At 44.6% G+C, this 20,123-nt stretch overlaps 1 protein-coding gene across 2 annotated transcripts in view; it reads right to left on the bottom strand.

Moving 5' to 3' along the window:
* Window positions 1-20,123, bottom strand: part of Fras1 (Fraser extracellular matrix complex subunit 1) — a 403,016-nt gene that overhangs the window by 48,600 nt on the left and 334,293 nt on the right. For both annotated transcript variants that reach the window (XM_060380978.1, XM_060380977.1), the window contains exons 48-56: window positions 14,808-14,932; window positions 14,412-14,552; window positions 13,344-13,571; window positions 9,255-9,368; window positions 7,253-7,403; window positions 6,074-6,233; window positions 4,225-4,393; window positions 1,851-2,097; window positions 254-598 (exon numbers count right to left, since the gene is read on the bottom strand). In XM_060380978.1, coding sequence (XP_060236961.1) covers window positions 254-598; window positions 1,851-2,097; window positions 4,225-4,393; window positions 6,074-6,233; window positions 7,253-7,403; window positions 9,255-9,368; window positions 13,344-13,571; window positions 14,412-14,552; window positions 14,808-14,932 — 1,680 coding nt within the window. The remainder of the gene's footprint in view (window positions 1-253; window positions 599-1,850; window positions 2,098-4,224; window positions 4,394-6,073; window positions 6,234-7,252; window positions 7,404-9,254; window positions 9,369-13,343; window positions 13,572-14,411; window positions 14,553-14,807; window positions 14,933-20,123) is intronic.

Below are 20,123 nucleotides of genomic sequence, written 5' to 3'. Positions count from 1 at the left end.
ATGAAGCTCCAGGACACCTACCTCTCTGCCATTAACAATCAGAGCACGAGCATGCAGAGTGGATAGAACTCTCTGATTCCACCACCTCGCTGTTAGTCTTGATGTCTGGCATCATGCAATCTCAAGACCAACTATAGTGCCACTAAGGAATGATATCGTCTTAAAGATATCGTCAAACATAAGATGGAACCTGGCTTGGGGTGAAGGATTAGAAAATGCTTCTTAGAAACCCAGAGAGACTCTCCTCCCTTACCTGCATCCTCACTGATGGTGAAAGCTGTGTTGCCCAGGGAGACAGTCGAGGCATCATTGGGACCACTAATGAAGACCTTAGCCATTGCCAGCCTTCCAATGCGGGCATTGCCAGAAGCATCAGCCAGGGCTATCTCAAACTCCTCTTCCTCTTCATACTCGCTGTCATCAATGACCATGACATCGCAGGTGGACATGGTGACACCAGGTCCGAATGTCACACGACTCTCAGCAGACCTGCCTCTGGACTTAAAATCAGAACCTGATTCCAGGGCATACAGGCTACTCCCCATGGCTGACTTAGGGACTGTGTAGCAAATGGCAGACACAACGCTGCTTGAGTCTCCTGCAACACACATGGCGGGAAAGGCAGAGCAGGAGAATGAGTGCTTCTCAAGCCCTGACATTTCTAGCAACTTAATGAGCTTCTCCCTCTGACACATTCCATCACTATTTCTGCCCAAACTCTGACAGGCAACCTTCCTGAACTGCAGTTTCTATTACGCCTGTGGTATAAACCGCTTGAGGATTTAATATACCCCAGATACTTCCCAAAATAACTTAAAATGGATTTCCTATTCTGTAAATTTTGTGCTCTGTTAATTCACAAGAGTCATTGCCCACCATCTAGGACCACAGCGGGTGGAAAGATAAGAGGCATATTTGGTACTTTAGGAAGCAAAGTAATTGTGTCCTGAAGGAAGTGAGATGGGCACAGTTCACTGCCTCCCTGAAGAAACTTCTGTACTTTAATTCCCCGAGAGAAACAAGCTGGTTTTAAAAAAGGAATGCTGAAACCACACAAAACAAGATAAAACAATGTAAGAATACAAACGATTGTGCTCACAAGGGCTGTCCCATCCCTTGGTGACAACCGGCGGTAGGCTGGTGTGGCGGCCCAGGACAGTCAATGGGGCTTGCCTGCCTTCCAAGTGGTACTTACCACGGTTTTGTGCTACCCAAAGTATTTACTTCACTAACACCCAGTCATCAGATTCAATACTGAAACCTGACACCATCGTTTACATTCATGTGGTCTCATGGGGATTCCATCCCCACCTGTTTGAAGGTTGTCTGTACTGCAAGGTCATAAACCCACGACATCTTTGCTTCGAATGTCCAGCCTTCAAAAATTGCTCTGTATTTCCCAAAAGGAAGTATATTTTTTTTATCTGAATATTATACTTTGCATCCAGGTGGGAAAATCTTTTAAGTATATTTTCTGCCTTCAAAAACCTGAGATTTGCACAAATATAACTTCTCTCCTTGACCACAGGTGGTAAATATTTTATGGAATGGGTGAATGAATAAAAAGACCAAGTTAATGAATAACTTGCAAGGCTAAATCTAACTAGTCTGCACTTCCCCTTTAAGAGTAAGTGGAGCTCTAACTACATGCACTGAGAAGAGAGACCTTCCTATAATGCCCCATTCAGGTGGACTCAACATGACAGTTGTTCTGGGATTCAGTAGGTTAATATATGAAATAAAAAGTATACAAATGAGTTCATGTGAAGCCTGAGCACTCGGCACACAGAAGAGGCTCAATGGGTGTTAGTTATCATCATAGCTCCTTGTCACCCATGGCAACAACAGACCTTTTCTTTCAATAGGTGCAAACAGAAACCCAGCGCTCTCGTTGACCCGGTAGGACTTCTTATCAAACTCTAATGTGGGCTCATCTTCGGGGTCATTGATAATGACCTTCGCCTGGGTGAACTCTCCTAGCAGGGCATAGGCTGGCATGCTGAGCTCCACAGTGAAGCTTTCAATATTCTCATATACGTCATCGTCGTTGATGACGATGGTACAGGACTTGGTGTCCTCTCGTTCATCAAACTGCACCTGTCACAAAACAAACCAAAGGAGTTAAACTGTGCGTGACCTCAGCATCCCCTGGTTCAGTTCCTTGAAAGTATTGTGGGGGAAAAACAAAAACAAAAACAAATAGAAACCACCCAACTTGAGTTGGCAAAGAACTGCATGATACCTTTGGGCTTCTCCATCCACAACTCCCGCTGTGTCCATGACACTCAGACATCTCTCCCTGTTTGTCCTGTGCAACTGAGGCTAATTTATTGTATGACTATTATACGTCACATTCAGGTAGGAAAAATCTTTAAGTGTATTTTGTATAATAGGTAAAGAGATATTCTACAAATGGTGATAGACAAATGGGTAACAATTATTTGCATTCTTTTTATGAACGATTACCATTTAGTTGCTCAGAGTTCTTTCTAACTGGGGGTTTAGCTGGAACGATCTCCAATTTTGGAGTACGAAACTTGAGTTTCAGGCACTGATTCCCTCTCAGACAGGTAAAGTTATGAGAGTTTATGAGCATCAGGTATTTAAGCAATTGATAATAGTAGTTCTTTTACACTATCATTAGGAGGACTAAAGAAAACTATATCATGAAAGTGTTAAGATATTTTAATGTACTGCACAGATATATTGCCACTGCTATGACTATATTGTGTATATAATTAAAAATTAACAAGAAAATCTTGTTGCACTGAATAATAATTGAGCTTGAGCTCATAAAATGTCACTTAACACACAAGGCTTGTTTGACTTTATATTTGGCTAAACCTTTTGCCTAGAAATATGATATGAATGAATTTAGCAGGTACAAGACAGAGAAATTATTTCACCTTCACATAACTGTAAATGTAACAAGAATTGTCCTGGTTACAATTGTCCTAACACAATGAATGAAAAAGAGGAGGGAGGGAAAGAGACAGAGGGAGGGGAGGGGGATGAATAAGATAAAGACAAACTTTTCAAATGAAAAAGAGATAGGCACTTGTCCAAAGAGGAGGAGCAAGAAATGGCCCTGGCCTGTTGTTTGTATAAACTGAGGCTGTTAGATAAATAGCAGAATTAGTCAGAAACCCAGATCTGAAAAACACATAATTTAAATCAGTCACAATTATTAGTGCATACCTAATCAACTGATCAAATTAAGTTTTTGCTAATCTCTGTGTTTCAAAATGCCCCCAAGAAAGCAAAGCACTCATTAGATTTCCACTTAAGATGTGGAACACACTGACAGCCTTTGTCTCTTCTTGGAAAATGTGACATTCTTTGCTGAAGCCTTATCTTCGCTGGTCTTTTCTATATCCTTATTGGACAAAAAAAGGCTTTCACTTAGTCCAGCTGCTTGCCGAGCTCCGTGAAGGGCTACAGTAGCCCACTGTGCTTTACAGAGACCGAACTCCTGAAATGAAATTGACTTGAAAAATGGAATAAATACCCATTAAATGCAAGCACTGTATTGTAGAGTAGAAAAGGAATTAATTATCCATCCCTACCCCTAACTCATGCTACATATGTGCTCTACCATCAACTACCCATACGCAACTTTCTCACTCCCTGCTCTCCCTTTTCTTTCTCATTACCCCTGGAGGTAAAAGAGAAGACTTGAAAGTTTTCCTGTAGCCCAGGCTTAAGGCAATTTACACTCAACACGCCCAAGACAAAAATCCCAGCACTAAATTTATCAAACTCACTCTTCCTGGCCATCCTCTCAGAGCAAGGGCCAGCATCACCCATGTCTGCCTTTTGGGCCTCTCCAATCCTCTGCTCACTCCTGTCAACCTTACTATTTGAAGACCCCATCTTGTCATCTCTCACCTATTCCATCCCAAGAACCTTCCAACTGGTTTGCTTATATAGTCTCTTTCCTGTCACCAAGGCAGGAAGAGAGGAGAGAGGAAGAACGAGGATACTGAGAACACGATACCGTGCTGAGGTCTTGTCAGGAAGCAAAGTGCAAGCACGCAGAAGCCAGGTGACAACTTGAGTCCTGGCAAACACTTCCATGGAGGTTAGCCAGACTCAAGAACTAAGTACTATGGGAATGGATCACAAGGTAATTGTTTGAGGAGAATGCTGATAGGTAGATGCTTAAGGAGAGAGCGCCACCATGGCCTGTGACCACGCCTGAGGGACATGTCCTTCCGCACCTACCTGACCAGCATACTCCATGTAGTCCTGATGTCCAGGATGAGAGCTGACCCTGGAGCTCGAGCTTGCTGTGCCTTGTTCCGTGCGACACAGGACGATGGCGTACTGGTTCAGGTTCCCAGTCCTCTGCACTGTGACGCTGACAGACCCGGCCTTCTCACTGACGTTATAGCTAGAGGCACACAAAAGGCAGGCTCTGGAAATCTGTCTTAGGTCTATGAAGACACCACTTGCTCAGTGCCTTCCTCTGCTGTCTGGTCACAGGAGGCAGGCATTTCAGAGGACAGGCAGTTTAGATGCATAAGTTGACGGAACATGCTTACCAGGAAGGTAGAGCTCCCTTGAACAAAGGATACTGGGGTTAAAGAATGCCACCTACTCACTGTGGAGGAGACTAGCATCTCCCAGAACATTACATGGGAGCTACAAACTTCAGAATTCAGAACATGGAGAGGCAATAAACAACCTCTCCTAGGAGGGAGGAGTAATCAGAAGTGGAGGTAGGTAGATCATGTGGAAGGTTGTTAGTGACTTAGCTTGGGTGGGAACTCACTGAGCCAGATCTGTAAGTTGTGTACAGTTGAGCCAGGGTGGAGTCTGAGCTTGAGCCTAGGGAACAAAGATTTCTAGACAGAATTTTATGATGTAGGGGGATGGGCAGTGGTCTTAGCCTAACACTGGAGTTGGTATTGGGTTTGTCAAGAGGCTACTTCTTCTCATGATCTTAATTCATGGTGAGTAGGTTTGGAAAAGCCACAGGAGAACAGCAGGAAAGTGGGCTTTGAATTTTGCCAAAGGAGAGCAGCCATCTAGCCTTCCGTGTGTTTCATTGCTCTGAATGTTTTAGGCAAAATGCTTCTGAGAGAGTGGAACCCACTGCCAGTCACCTGCCACTCAGTCCATTAGGCATTAGAGGCTTGTCAACTAGAAGAGATACCTTTTACTCAATTTACTTAATTTTGGAGGTGATTCAATCAAGGGGTAATTAAAAGCAGATCTCAAAACATTTTATATTTTACGGGTTGATCTAATCATCATGAGTATGGCTAAGAGTGAGAAACTATATTTAGGGCCCCTGGAAGCAAATTCATCTGTCCTACCCCCACCAGAACTGTCAAGAAATTGATGTTTTAGAATAGCAAATCTCTGAAATGCTGATTAAAAAAATTGTTTACTCTAGAATAATAACCCAAGATATAATTTAACTTAGAAAAACAGCGCTATGCTTGTCCATCACCATTCGCCAATAACAACGCCTGTTTTTCCTCTGTCACTCTTTAATAGATGAGGAAAACATCTTAAAAAGCTCATATATGTGATGCATATCGTCCTGTGAAAGCCATGGCAGCCTTGGAAAAAACACAACCTGACAGTCTCTTTTCTACTGTTCCTATGAATTCTATTGGATTAGCTTCCGCAACTGGAAGATGGAAGCAAAATTGTTTAAGAGAAGCACTGAAGGAGAATGGTTGAGATTGCTGGCCTCAAGCTCTTGTCTTCCTGCTTGCTGGCTACATGACTATGGGCAAGGCACTTAGCCTTGTCCTGTCTCTGCTGCTTTGCTACTGTGGGGAGAAGAAAATCTCATAATTTCATAGTTGCAAGCAAATAAGATGAGCTAAGCTGAGAATGTAGCACTATATCCGGCATATTGATTTCATTGTCCAATAAATATTTCACACAATTAGTTTAATCACTCTTATCATCACCACCACCATCACTATCATTATTATTGACAATAATGGGTAACTAGACCTGCCTTCTCTAGCGTTTCACCCTAATTTCCTCTACTTGCTCAGTTTATTTCTCAACTTGCAGCACACAATGAAAGTTAAAAAAAAAAAAGTTGTACCTGGTATATTTAAAGCTGATGAGAGACCACTGAATATGGAAGACGTTGTCACTGACCACGTTTGGTTTACTGTCTTTCACCAGGAACTGAAAACTATCCACCACTTCCTGGATCTTCTCCTCGTGCAACACATAACGAATCAACCCCAAGTTCACATCCTCTGTGAGAAAAAAAGAGTGCCAGAATCCACTGTGAACCAACGAGAAGGTGTGAAGACCTCACAGTTCTCAGACTAACATATCAAGCCTGGACTTCTAATGGGCTATAGGAACTGATATCCAAAAGTATAAAAAGTATAGTAGTTTTAAAACCAAATGACACTTGCTGGTTTTAAAGCACAATCTTGTGATTTCAATCTTGTGATGCAAATATCCATCTTTATGTTCAGAAATTCCCTTCATGCTCTCCTGAAAGGAGGATCTCGGGGTCTGGAGAGAAAGTACCCCAGGAGTGCATCTGTGGAGTGTTGAAGGGCAAGTATGAAAGCTGACAGAGACAAGACTTTGGCTTCATTGTCTACGTAGATAAGCTCAAAGCAGCCTAAAGTCCTTCCAAAGAAGGCACTTTGGAAGGTGTTTGCTGATAAGAAAAGCTGGGACTGACAGCAACAACTCGCCCACAAGACACAGCGCCACATGCTTGAGAACGGGGTGGAGAGGGCAGACATAGCATGGGTGTTGAGAAGCAGTGTTTCAGTGAGCACCCAGTGTCCCCCATCCCCAAAGGGGAGGGGTGACAAGCTCATAGCAAATTACAAAGTAACCTGCTTTATGCTACGCAAAAAGAAAAAAAAAAATACCCCTTTGAGAAACTTATCCACGCAGACTTTAACTCCTTGGCTGAACATGTTTAAAAATAAATGTCATTGCCCTCAGAGAATAAAACAGTAACCTTCTTAAGATCACAAATCTTTCAGTCTGGCAGCCGGTCTGCTGTTTGTCTTAAATGAAAACCAAGCAGTCCCATACATCCTGTCCAGAAAATCTAGATAAACCCAAGGGCTTGCGGAAGATGAATGGCTCCGGTTCAGAGTGATAGGAAAAAGTTTCAAGAAGAGTAAAATGTGCAAGCTGAGCGGTTAGACACTAGACGATCCATTTGTAAAAGTGGTTGGAAGTGGCCGTGGCAGATACACGGGAGCTCAGCATGTTGCCCGACTCTAGGCTCCTAAGAACCCACCCTGGGTGAAGGTGGCCGCAGCCCTGCCTGGCTGCAGCTTGTTCTCCACGTAGCCGTGCATGGGCCTCGCGGTGATCTCATAGACAAGCTGCGAGTCCTCTGTGTCTGGGTCCATGGTCAGCAGTTCTTTCTTGGTGATCAGGTTGGTTGCCTGGAATAGAAAGCCATTAAATTTAATTCCTGAGGTGGGAATTAAGCTGGAGAAAGACCCTCTGACTCAGATTTAATTCAGGTCCACGGTGATTTACTGAGAGCATTTACTGCACAGAAGACTGTTGGGATGGGAGAGCCCTGAGAGCGGAAGCACGCCGGCCTCTGCCCTGGGAGGTTTAATAAAGAAAGGCTCCCACACAAGGTCAGTGGGGCAAGAGTTTATGTGGAAATAAGCAGGGGATTTCAGTTTGGCTTTGAAAAGGGATTGGCACTTGGGAGGAATGATTATACTACAGAGGAAATGGCTAAGCCTTATCCCTTCAGGAGAGTAACGGAAAATCCTGACGTTGCTTAGGATACTCTGTACCCCAATACTGCCCAACTATGCTAGCTAAACTTAATTCCCCCACTCATTCACTCAGTCTGCACACAGTGAGATAAGAAGCCCATGGAAGGAAAAAGATGGTGAGTAATACTGTATATTAGTGGGCTTAATCAGACAAGGGCAGGACGTTAGCTTTTGGATTGCATAAAGTAGAAGTCATTGGTGACTTTATTATACAGTTATTTATGGGGATAGGGCCTCATTATGTGAGGTAGGCTGGCCTCTAAGTGGAATTCTTCTACATCAGTGTGCATGCATGTGGAGGCCAGAGATCCATGCCCTGTGTCTTCCTTGGTGGTTCACCATCTTGTTTTGAGGAACAGAGTCTCTCCCTGAACCTGAACCAGTTAGGCTAGGCTAGCTTCCCAGGGAGCTTCAGGGATCTGCTTCCCTCTGTGCTTCCAGCACTGAGCTTGTGCGCAACACACTAATGTGTCCAGCTTTTTGCACGGGGGCCAGGACGCTGAGCTGAGACCATCACGCTCACGTGGGAAGCGCTCTACTGCTTGAGCCATTCATTCAACCCCACTGCATTTATTTTAAGAGACCGTACAGTTCAAGAGCTAAACACAACAGCTACCTAATCAGATCTACGAAGATTAAAAAAAAAAGCCACAGCATAGGGAGAACATCATTGACCCAAGTTCTGAAATGTGAGGAAGAACTACGCATGTGTCGAAGCTGATACAGGCTTAGTACTTTTTGCTACCACTTCAAAACATGATGAGATGTACCTTAAAATGATCCACTGGGAGCTAGGAGATGGAGGAAGAGATCTCTGAAATAGAATTCCTCTGAGGATGATCACCTACAGAGATACCTGCTCCTTTCTTATCTAGGGCTAGCATTTAATTTTCCTTGAAGTCCACTGTCCTCTTCTAGAAGTTCACAGCGTTAGTTGAGCACTGGCCTGCCCAGCTCGACACACTACTTCCTGCCTCCCGTGAACCATCTGTGCTCATCTGACCAATTTCTTGCTGATAGAATATAAGTGGAAATGACACATTCAATTTCTGTGTGTCTTGTTAACAATGAAGTCCCTTACCTCAGACTTCCATTTTAGCTTTTCTTTTCAGTGGGATACTGACAGATTTCTGATGAACTCTGGCTGTACATTCAACAACAGGTGCTTAGTGATAGGCGTCACCCTCACAGCAAAGAGCCTGTGGCAGTAAGGCATTAGGGCAGGCACAGTCCTGGCCCCACATTTTCACATCGCCATCTTATATGACCTGTTGTATCTGGTGGATCTTTTTGTAGGGTTCTAATACAATGAGCTAACTGATCCTATTAATTTAGCCATTGGAGAATCCTAACCAAACTTTTGGGTTCACCCGCCTTAGGAAAGCCAGGTCACGAGAGTGGCAGCTGAGCCGCTCTTCTGTTCCCAAGTAGCTTCATGGTGAGGGCTTTAGCCTACCCTGAGCGTTGAGCAGTGGCTATGGCAGGTGTGGTAGGACGTACCTTGCCATCCATATACTCCAGCCACTGGAGCCCCAGGTTGGTGACAATTCTAGGGGTGCCGTCATCCACCGGGAGGATGTCCATGTGGAACTGCTGAGGTGCTGCCGTCATGATCTGCAGGGGAGGCAGAAACACTCGTCCTTGACCTGGAGTTTCCCAGGCACTGTACCGAAGAAGCGGCAATCCCTGAACTCCGTGCACATGTCAGAGGCTAAAGCGCGGCTAACCTCCACCTCTTAATCACAACCGGCATGCGACACTCAGGGAGAGTGGAGAGTGACAGGACGAACCCAAGATGGACGCAGAAACAAAAAGCAAGGGCATCTCTGCTCAACTTCAACTGCTGCAGGAACTGGCTTTCACATGTGTGTGTGTGCATGTGCACTTCTGCGCATGTCTGAGTGCATGCATGTGTGTGTGTGTGTACTTATTGAACTCATGCATCTGTGTGAATGTATGCATATGTAGGTGTGTGACTGTGTGTGTGAATGTGTTCGAGTGGGCTAATATGGGGCCATGCAACATTACGTAGGCTGGCCTTGAACTTCTGAGCTCAAGCAATCCTCCTGCCTCAACCTCCTGATTAGCTGGGACTACCAGGATAGTCCTATTGTGGCTGGGAACACTTACGTCTTCTTTGGTGGATGCCACAATGCCAGATTTGGAACGATAAATGTTTCATGTTTTCTCTCATGTGAGGTTCTATATTTTAATTCATATAAGTGACAAGGAAGTGGAAGTGGGACCATGAGAGGAGAGGAGTATATCTAAAGGGAAGGGGATAATGGAATATATGTCAGCCACAAGAAAGTAGAAGGTGAAACTTTTGGGGGAAGAAGGGGCTTCCGCAGCAAGATGGGAGGCCAGGAAGGCCAGTGGGAATTGTGAAAAAGAACAAAGCAGAATGACACATACACATGGAAATGCTGAAAACAATTACTTTGTACACTAATCTAAAAAACTAATTACAAAAAAAAAAAACAAAAACAAAAAACCTTTGCCTAAGATGAAACCATACACAGATACGTTTTCTCTCAGAATCTTGTGTGGAAGTTTTCGCGAGAGAGTGGCAGACAGCATCATTAAAATGTTAATGCTGATGGGGCTCAGAGTGGGAGGGAATCTTCCAAGGACAGAAAGTTTTTCCTTTCCTTTCCTTTCCCTGCTTTGTTCTTGTTTGTTTTAAGGACAGTGCTCCCTGTGGGTGAGAGGCAGAGAGAATCAAGAATAAAAGCATTTACGGGAATGAATGGTGATAGGGAATTTACATTGTAATTCCATCCACTGAGAAGAGAGACTTATATGCTGTACACAGGAGTCCTCCCTGGCTCTGAGTCTGTTCCAGCTGCAACAGGGCAGTGAGATGCTAGCTTTTCAGTCTCCTAAATGCCACCTTCTATACAATTTCCATTTTTTTTTTTTTAATATGACATGGTCCCTCAGAAGGCTTGCTCCAACCATTAGGTTTTTCAGAGGATAGCCTTTGCTGATACATCTTGATTTATTTTTCTCCCTTGAAAGTCAAGCTAGCTGGGAGCAGCTAAAGTGAGAAAGGACAAAGTGATAGCCTGCCAGGCGATGCCGTAGAATAGATAGAGTGGATGCAGACAAGGCAGAGGAATCCCAAGAGCCACCTTCGGACGCGAGGAGCAGCTGAGGATGACCTTCTGTGTCTCTAAAGGACGCAGGATGAACTTCCTTTCGAGAATAAAATCATCCACCAAGAGCGTGGGACATAAATTCGCCAGGACCGAGAAAAACCCTGCTGCTGTCCAGTACAGCAAGCTGTGAGCACACTGCTCACCAAACCCTGCTTCTGTGAAGCCAGACACCTCCACCAGAGATGCAGTTACTCCAGGGAGAGTTTATGGTATGGTGGAGTTCTGTTAAGGAATGAAGGACTGACCAAATGGTGCACAAGGCAGTGGATAAGGAGTCTGAACACAAATCATTTTGTGTGTGTGCATGTGCATGATATGTGTGTGTGTGTGTGTGTGTGTGTGTGTATGTGCATGTAGAACCCAGACAACAACTTCATGTGTTGCTCCTCAGTTGCTAACCACCTTGTGTTCTTTGAGACAAGGTCTCTCTTTCTGGAACCTGGGGATTGCTAAATAGAATAGGTTGACTCTAGAGATGAGCCTGTCTCTGTCTCTGCAGGGCCATGATTACAAGCACACACCACCATGCCCAGCTTTTTAAATTGGTTCTGGAGACTGAATGCAGATTCCCAGAACCACAAACACTTCCTTCTCCTCGGCTCCTCCTTCCTCAATCTTGGAGGAAGTAAGCCTGGGAAGTTGCTCAGCTTGAACAGCAAGGCATCTTATAGAATACACAGGCTGATCCTAAAATGATAACTGTTGGGAACAAGCAAAAGAAACTTATTCTAAGCACTATCATTTTGTTTTCAGACTCCATTTAACCATAGGGAGAAACTGAGTTCAAGGTCCCAGGCTGTAGGAGGGACTTCTGTTGGAAGGAAATAATTGTCCGAGTCCAGCCATCTTAGGGACAACTTGTAAGGAGACAACTGTCTGAGTCCAGTCATTTCAAGGACAACTTCTCGATCTTGCTGGCAGGATAAACTAAGTCCATGTTTCCAGGCCCAGGAACCTACTCCTATCCTGATGGAAACACCCTTGCTCAACCCCTTATGTCAAAATATGATTGGACAATGCTACAGCCAACCCCTCTCCCCCTTGCTTTATGCTGTACAGTGTCCATTTAGGGTGGCAGTTCAGCTCCTGAGTCTGTTCTCTGGCCTTGATCGATCAGCAGCAGCTTGACTGCAATCAATTTTTTGTCATCTGCATTGACCTGGTATTTGAGTTATGTTGGATTTAGGCAGACCCCCAACAATAACAGTGAAGATGAATGTAGCTGGAGATTCTCTGATATTCCTGTGGACCTGCCATGGGCCAGAGGACCTTACGTACATTAGGAGGAGATGGACTACTTCCATTTTATAAATAGGAAGCTGAGGCTTTCAAAAAGAACACAACTTACAAAGACACTGAGCCAGTAAGTGGCAGAGCCAGGACTCAAACTGCTATCTCCTGTACACAAAAGTCAAGTCTAAATCCTCCAAGAGTGAGTGACTTTGGTTGGAATGAGAAGTCTTATTTCAGAAAGAGAGAGAGAGAGAGAGAGAGAGAGAGAGAGAGAGAGAGAATATAGAGCCATGTGATATAGAAATAACAGATGGAAGAAAAACAAAAAAAAAATAAAGAGTAACATCTCATTTTACTGGGGGCTCATTAGTTACCAGTGGTGTCAAATACTTTATCAGGATTGTCCTCTTTGGTGTTTAGATAAAACACCAGGACCTGGTAATCACTATTGTGCCCATTTTATAGATGAAAAACCAAACTTAAAAGTACATTGCCCAGGGCCAATGTTTGATTCTTTTCTTTCTTTTTCTTTCTTTCTTTCTTTCTTTCTTTCTTTCTTTCTTTCTTTCTTTCTTTCTTTCTTTCTTTCCCTTCCTCCCTCCCTCCCTCCCTCCCTCTCTCCCTCCCTCCCTCCTTCCTTCCTTCCTTTCTTTCCTATCTTTCTTTCCTTCTCTCTAATTAATTTATTCAATTTACATCTGCTTCCAGTGCCACCCTCCCTCCCACATCCCCTCCCCTTCCCACACACTCCAGCTCATCTATTCACAGGAGGACAGTTTGTCTTCCTCCCCTGTGGCCTGGTAGGAAAGTCCCATCAGGGAGAAGTGATCAAAAAGCAGGCAACACAGTCCATGTCAGAGATATCCCCCATTCCTGTAACTAGTGAGCCCACATGAAGCCTAAGCTGCCGCCGATAGGCTACTTATATGTAGAGGGTCCAGAACACGCATTATCCTTGGTTGGTGCTTGAGACTCCACAGGCCCCTCTGGGCCCTGATTGATTGGCTCTGATGGTCTTCTTGTGGAGCTTTTGTCACCCCTAGGTCCATTTATTCTTCCTCCATTCTTTTCCAGTAGACTCCCCATGCTTGTTGATTTTAACAGAGTAAGAACTCAGTACTATGCTACATACAACAATGCTCAGATGGCCTCTGACATGCTCTGCCAGGCCTCTGCCTCCGCCACAGGCCCTCACCTCTTTTCCTCCTTCCTCAATGATAAAGAAAGGGTTGGTCCCATCGGAAACGGTGAAGGTAAATCGGTCTTTGAGGGAGTTGCTGCCATCGTGGCTGTAGCTGACACGGCTCTGGTAGATGTCTTCCATGGTGAAGGAGTTGGTGAGGTGGATATGCTGCCCCCTGGAAGTTCTCTCCAGGATGCCATGACGTGGGGGCTGCACAATAGTGAACGTAATGGACTCAGCCTGCCAGGAACAGAAAAACAAGAGGCAAGTTCATAGAGTGAGAGGTGGCCAGGAGCTACCAAAGAGAAACCTCAAATGCAGCCTGCATTTTCTTTATAGATACCTTCCTTTCTTCCTTTCTCCTTTCCCTCTTACTCCAATCAAGGGTCAAAGGCCAGAAACTCCTGACACATTTTCTGTTTTCTTTGTAGCTATGCCTTTAGCATATAGAGAAGGGTCTACAACCTAGTTGGCCATGAACATCTGATGAAGGTATGGATATGTGAAGGAAGCCCAGGCACAGAGAAGGGGTACACAGACCTAATAAGTAAGTACAGTGGAGAGCTTTCTGCAAACCTAGTCGAGTCCCCATGCTATATGCTTGACCTGGGCCACATCTGGAGAGGAAAGCGGGGTCCCAATACACCATGCTTTTCTGGAGAAAGCTTCATCTTGGAGATTGCTCAAAGTGTCACCACGAACAAAGTCAAGTCTGGGTGCAAAAGGTGTAAATGGAAGAGAGGTCCGGGAGGCAAAAATGCCCATCCACTTCAAGACAACAAATGTTCAAGTGTCACCTACCTTACTCTCTAGGAATGAAGACAAAACCCAGCCTGTAGAGAGGGTTGTTACATGAAGGCTGAGGTGAGAATCAATGCATTGAGGAGTTCAGGATGCTCTGGTAAACAATGTGATCTCCAATTAAATTTTTCCCAGAAGGCCAAGGTGTCTTCTACTCTTATGTCTTTGGGGGGCCTTGCACTCCCCTCAGTACTGGCTCAACTCCCAGGATGCACTGCCAAACATCAGCTGCCACCGCTCTGCTTCTCCACAGCCTGAGAGCCCAAGGGAGCCACTCACCTCTGTGTCCACGTCCACTGCCTTCAGTTCAAACTCTGTGATGGCCTTCCGCACACCCTCTTGCACACGCATGCCCCGGTTCTGCACAAGGGGTAGTGAGTCATCCACAGGGTGAATAGTGATGTGGAAGGTCTGTGTCACCTAGAACAGTGATGGGTGGGTGGGTCACCTGTCCTCTGTACCGCCCACTCCTCAGCCCTTGACATGCCTGACTCCCAAGGAACCCGGACACGAATGCCCAAGGCTGACAGGGGCTGCTCCCAAGTTGCATCTGAGAGCAGAGGATCACGATGAGCTCGTCTCTCCAGTCTGCCCACCCATTCCTCTCAGTGAAGAAAACCAGGAAATCGATACCCACTCGATACCCACTCGAGGATGGATGACAGCGCTCCTTACCTCATGCACGCCATCGGACAGCACGAAGCTGAAGGCATCTGACCGTTTCCCAGTCTCACTAGAGTGGATGTACTGAACGCTTCCTGAAGTCAGGTCAGCTTGAGTAAAGGAACTAATCCAGATGCCTAATGAGAAAAGAAGAGAGAAAGAAGAGGGATGTCAAAAAGCTAGCCATCCCTCTAGGCCGGGGAGGTGTCAGTTTGTGCGGCAGAATCTTCTGCACCTTACACATAGGGTTGGTACTCTGTCCTGGAGACCTGGTGTAGGCTGTAGACAGTTTTTCTAGAGCAAACGTGTGTGCTTTGGCAGTATATGTTAATGTGATTACCAAGGCTTTTGTTTGCCCTGGCAACAGTGGGTGCTCAATAAATGTTCCTCTCCTTTCTCGTATGCAGTGAAAATCTCTGCAAGGCATTTAAAGTCATTGCCTTACTGTCCAAACTCTACTCCCCATCCCGTCACCTCACATCCTTTCCCCCATCCTATCCCATCCCTCCCATCACTTCACAATCCTTTCTTCACTTCTGCTCTAATTTTTAATGTTGTGTGATCAGTTACCTTTGACCATTGCAGTGATGAGGCCTCAACTACACACTGTCTGCTGGACTGGTGAATCACCTCAGCCCACGTAATTTTTACTCAGCACCTTTTAAGGTCACTTTCAACTCTCAGGTCTGTGATCCTAGCTTCCCATATGCTATTTGAGCCAGGCAGGTAGTAATAAGATTTGCTGCAGGACTTTAGGATTTGAACAATCATCCTACATCAAACTGAAAATGACCTAGAAAATAGTATTCTTCAATAACGTGACATAGAAAAAGAAATCATCGTTTAAAAATCTAAAAATTTAAGCAATTTTAAATAATGATGTCATTTGGCAAATACACATTACCACTCTTTGTGAATGCCCAAAATTTAGCAAAAACAGTGCAGAACCCTTGTTTGTATCTCAGGGCCACTGGGATTTATACTCAAGCATGAATTAAGAATAGGACATACTGGGTTGAAGTAGCACTTGGGAGGTAGAGGCTGGAAGATCAGGAGTTCAAGGTCATCCTCAGCAACATGGTAAGTTTCAGGCCAGCCTTAACTAGATGAAGGGGGAAAACAAAAGGCTGAAGTAAAAGTTGCAGTGTGGCTCAGTGGTAAGAGTATTTACCTTGGAAGCGCAAGGCCCTGTGTTTGAGCCCTGGCACCAGAAGAAAACGAAAATGAGAGGCTTTCTGTTTCTGGGCAGTGAGACATTGATCTAGTTAATTTAATCTTTTATTCTGGCCTTGACATTCCTTCTGCTAGTTCCTAAAGATTATTATTTTTCACTGTTAATCCTGGTAAAGCCAGTTTTATTTTACGATAGATTCTGCTTTGCTATCTATTTAAGTGTGCTATCAGTATTACAGGCTTTGTCTTTAAGGAAAAAAAAATCAACTGACACGGCTCCGTTTGCGTCTTTATCATCTGAAATTTGTCACCCAGATGCAAGAGCCTTCTGACTACTGGGGCATTAATTTTCTGATGAGGCATTTTATATTTCTGTACTTGCTACATCAGTTCTTGACAGGGAAGAAATGCCGCTCCTGCTTTTGCAGCTTTGTCTTATGACCAGACAGAAATCCACACCATTCTTTAAAAATTTAATAACTTCAGGGGCTGCAGAGACGGCTCAGTAGCTTAGCATGATGGCTGTTCAAGTATGAGGGCCTGAGTCTAGGTGCCCGTCACTCATGCGAGAGTCGTGCATGGTGGCACATATGTATCCCTAGGGTAGAGGGGTAGGGAGTCAGGTGCATCACTGCAGCTCACTGACCAGTCAGCCTAGCTGAATCGATGAGCTCAGGGTTCAGTGAGAGACCATCTCAGAAAGTGAGGGGAAGAGTGATCAAGGAGGGTGACCTCTGGCCTCTGCACACGCATGTAGGAAAGGGTAGCTGCATGTATGTGCACACATTGGAACAAGAATATATACCTCACAGTCATACACACAGACAAAATTTATTAACTTCAGATGGGCTACACTGAGAGATTTAAATCTCTTCTCTCTCTTGTGGACCTATTTTCATGGTCGGTGGGAAAATACACATTCAGACCCTCGTAGGCCACCCAGATCGCTGAGCCCTTTGTGAATCTAAGCCTGACGATGGCTGATTCAGTTTATGGCTCATTTCTCTTGGCAATTAGGCTCTCTAGGCTTTGTGCTTGAGCCTTTTCGCCCACCTCCATTCTTTAAAAACAGTTTTGATGAGGTAACATAGATAATTTTAACATCTTATTGTTAGAACTGGCACACAATGAATTGTGCAGATTTGAAGTGTACGATTCCATAAGCCTCAAGTTTCCAATGAGACTACCTCAGCCAAAGCAGTGAACATGTCCATCATTCCAAAAGCGTTCACACTGATATTTCATAATCCCATTTCCATTTCTGCTCCATCTCCAACTCAAAGCAATGAATCTCTCCTGTCACTAAACTTTAGCTAGTGTTGCTCTCTCCTTTGATGTGCGTACAGTCTGTACCCTTTTGTACTTGGTTGCCTTCATTTGGCAGAGTTATTTTTGAAGACTAGCATGCATTGATGGTTTATTTCTGGGCTGTGACTATGGCACAGTTGGTAACACGCCTATTGTACAACACAAGGAATTGAGTTTGAATCTTTATGATGTAAAACCCAGAAACAGCGACACACATCAAGAACCCCGGAGTTGAAGGGTTGGGAATTAGAGACAGGTTGATTCTTGAAGCTCACTGGCCAGCCGGCCTAGCTGCAATGGTAAACTCCAGGTTTAGGAAGAGACCTTATCTCAAAAATAAGGTGGGAAGCCTTATTTTTGAGATACTTGCTGTCAACCTCTGGCTGCCCGCTCACATTGCACATACCCACAACAAAAATGTGCCGATGCTACCCCCTCACAAAATATACATTCTTCTTATTTCACCAGGTGAATATATCATAGTTTGTTTATGTATGCACCCACTGATGGTGTTTGGGTTACCTCTAATTTGGTAGTATTACAAATAAGACTGCTATGACTATTCATGGTCTTGACTGTGTGGTCATAAGTTTTTATTCTGCTTGGATAAATCTATAGCAGTGAAACATTCTGGGAAACCAACACAAAACATACCTTTCCAAAGCAACAGAGCCTTGTCCTGTTCTTCCAATCAGAGTAAGAGAGTTTGCTCTTAGCTTGACTTTCTCAGTTGGACCCAGGAAACATTAAGTATCTCCCATGGGCAGAAAACTATTTCTGGCTTGCTCAGTGACATGGCATTTTACCTGGTAAGAGCTCTGAGAGGTCAGGTGAGCACAGCACCTCCATTTACAATAAATTATGGTTCTGGTAATAGAATTACTTATGTAATTAAGAAGCTATGTCATCTATCCACGGTCACATGACTAGAAAAGGGAAAAGCCTGGGCTGGAACTTGAGAGAGTTCGTTTCTAAAGCTCAGGTCTCCCAGTTCTTACCCAAAGACTCACCGGACATCTTGGATTTTACCCTTATTCATAAAATTTTCAGGAAGAAAGTAGTATGTGCCTACTAAATAATATCTATATAACATATATATAAAGAAAAAGTATGAATCACACGTGTCATCATATGTCTACCACTGAAATCACACCACGATAATATATTTTAATTGTCCTTCATATATACTTCCTGGATCATAGTCTCGTTCTTTTAAAATATTATTTAAATGATACCAGTGCTTACCTGTCAGGGAATAAAGAACTTCCAGGAGAACATGCCCTTCAAGAAGACAGGGCACACACCTGTTTCTCTCTAATATGCATCTAGAATGCACCTGATAGACCACAGCTACACGAACAGCGTCTCATGAACACATTCTATCACCACTATCACTCACAGCTAGCAGGCTCTCCTGAGTCCATCTCAGTCTCTGCACATCTTTTCTTCTTAGAAGTTTAGCCTTTTTTTTAATTAGGTTTAGGAAAAGGCCAGTTACTCACTTGTCAGCAAGGTATTTCTGAAGGCACAGTCCGCTCCTGGCTGTCACAGCAGGTAGCTGTTGTTTGAAATACTTGAAGGCTTTTAATCCCATTGAAGGTGTTTTCAGTCACCAACCTGCTGGTTAAACTATGTATCTGGCAGCATGACAAGAGACCCATATTAACCCTGTCAGTTTTTCCAATTCCCCCGGAAGGCTCACACGTTAGAGAATGCCTGGTCTGGGTCAGGGAAGTGGGTGGAGAAAAGCATCGCTGGAAAAATTGCCTTCTTAAAGGGAAGTTGGGTGATGCTCTCACTGCCTGCATTCAGCACAGCAGTATGGAGTCTGGTCATGCTGTGTGTCCACAGCATCCTGGGGGCATGGGAATCTCTGGACTTCTCTGCTTTCGAGTTCCTCCAAGCATCTTGGCTTGGCCTCAACTGTGTTTCCCCTCACTTTAAATTATGTGTTGAAATCTCAACTCTTAGTACTGCAAGATAGATCTTTCTCTAGAAACAGGGTCCACACAGGTGCCAGAGGCTCTTGCAGTGGGCTCCAATTCAGCGTGCCTAGTGTCAGAAAAAAAGGAAAGCCAGGGCATAGACAGGTCCTCAGGGTGTGTGGGGGTGAACAGCGTGTGCACATAAAGACAGCCATGTACAAGACAAGGAGAGAGGCTTGGACAGGCCCTTCCCTCACAACAACCCAACCCTACCCATGCCTGCACGATGAACTTCTGCCCTCTAAGCAGAAGAAAAGAAGCTCCTGATGCTTACACTACCCAATCTGTGACACCACTAACCCTGACACACCAACATCTCTCTTCTTGGAAAGCCCCTGCTAGGAACGATGCATCCTGTCACAACGTGAGAGGACAGGTTAGGAAAGCATCAATCATTTCTGAGGAGTTCCTCTCAAAAGACCTCTCTCTCTCCCTGGAGATCCTCCATCCCCTAGGCTCCTGCTAGCTTCTGCAATGTTTCTATCACAGCTCCTGAAACACATCTGGTCATATGCATCCCCACTTTCAAGTCATACATTTATTTTTCTCAAATCTATTCAGTGAAGACAGGAAGTTTTTCTCACAGAATTCTTTGTGTGTATACAAAACACAACACACACATGTTGTGGCTTTCTGGCTTGCTCCTCATGGCTTGCTCAGTCAGCTTTCTCACACCATCCAGGACCACAGGCCTAGAAGCGGAACCATCCCTGGCAGAGTGGGTCTTCCCACATCCATCATACTCTCGAGAACATGACCCACAGGCCAGTCTAGTGGGGCATTTCCTCACCAAGGCTCCCTCTTCTTGAATGACTCTAGCTTGTGTCAAGCAGACAGGAATGTAACCAGGACAAGTGTGATT

This window comes from Meriones unguiculatus, chromosome 3, assembly GCF_030254825.1.
Source record: "Meriones unguiculatus strain TT.TT164.6M chromosome 3, Bangor_MerUng_6.1, whole genome shotgun sequence".
NCBI lineage: Eukaryota > Metazoa > Chordata > Mammalia > Rodentia > Muridae > Meriones > Meriones unguiculatus.
The sequence above is the reverse complement of the archived record's forward strand: the minus strand, read 5'-3'. Positions and strand labels throughout refer to the sequence as shown.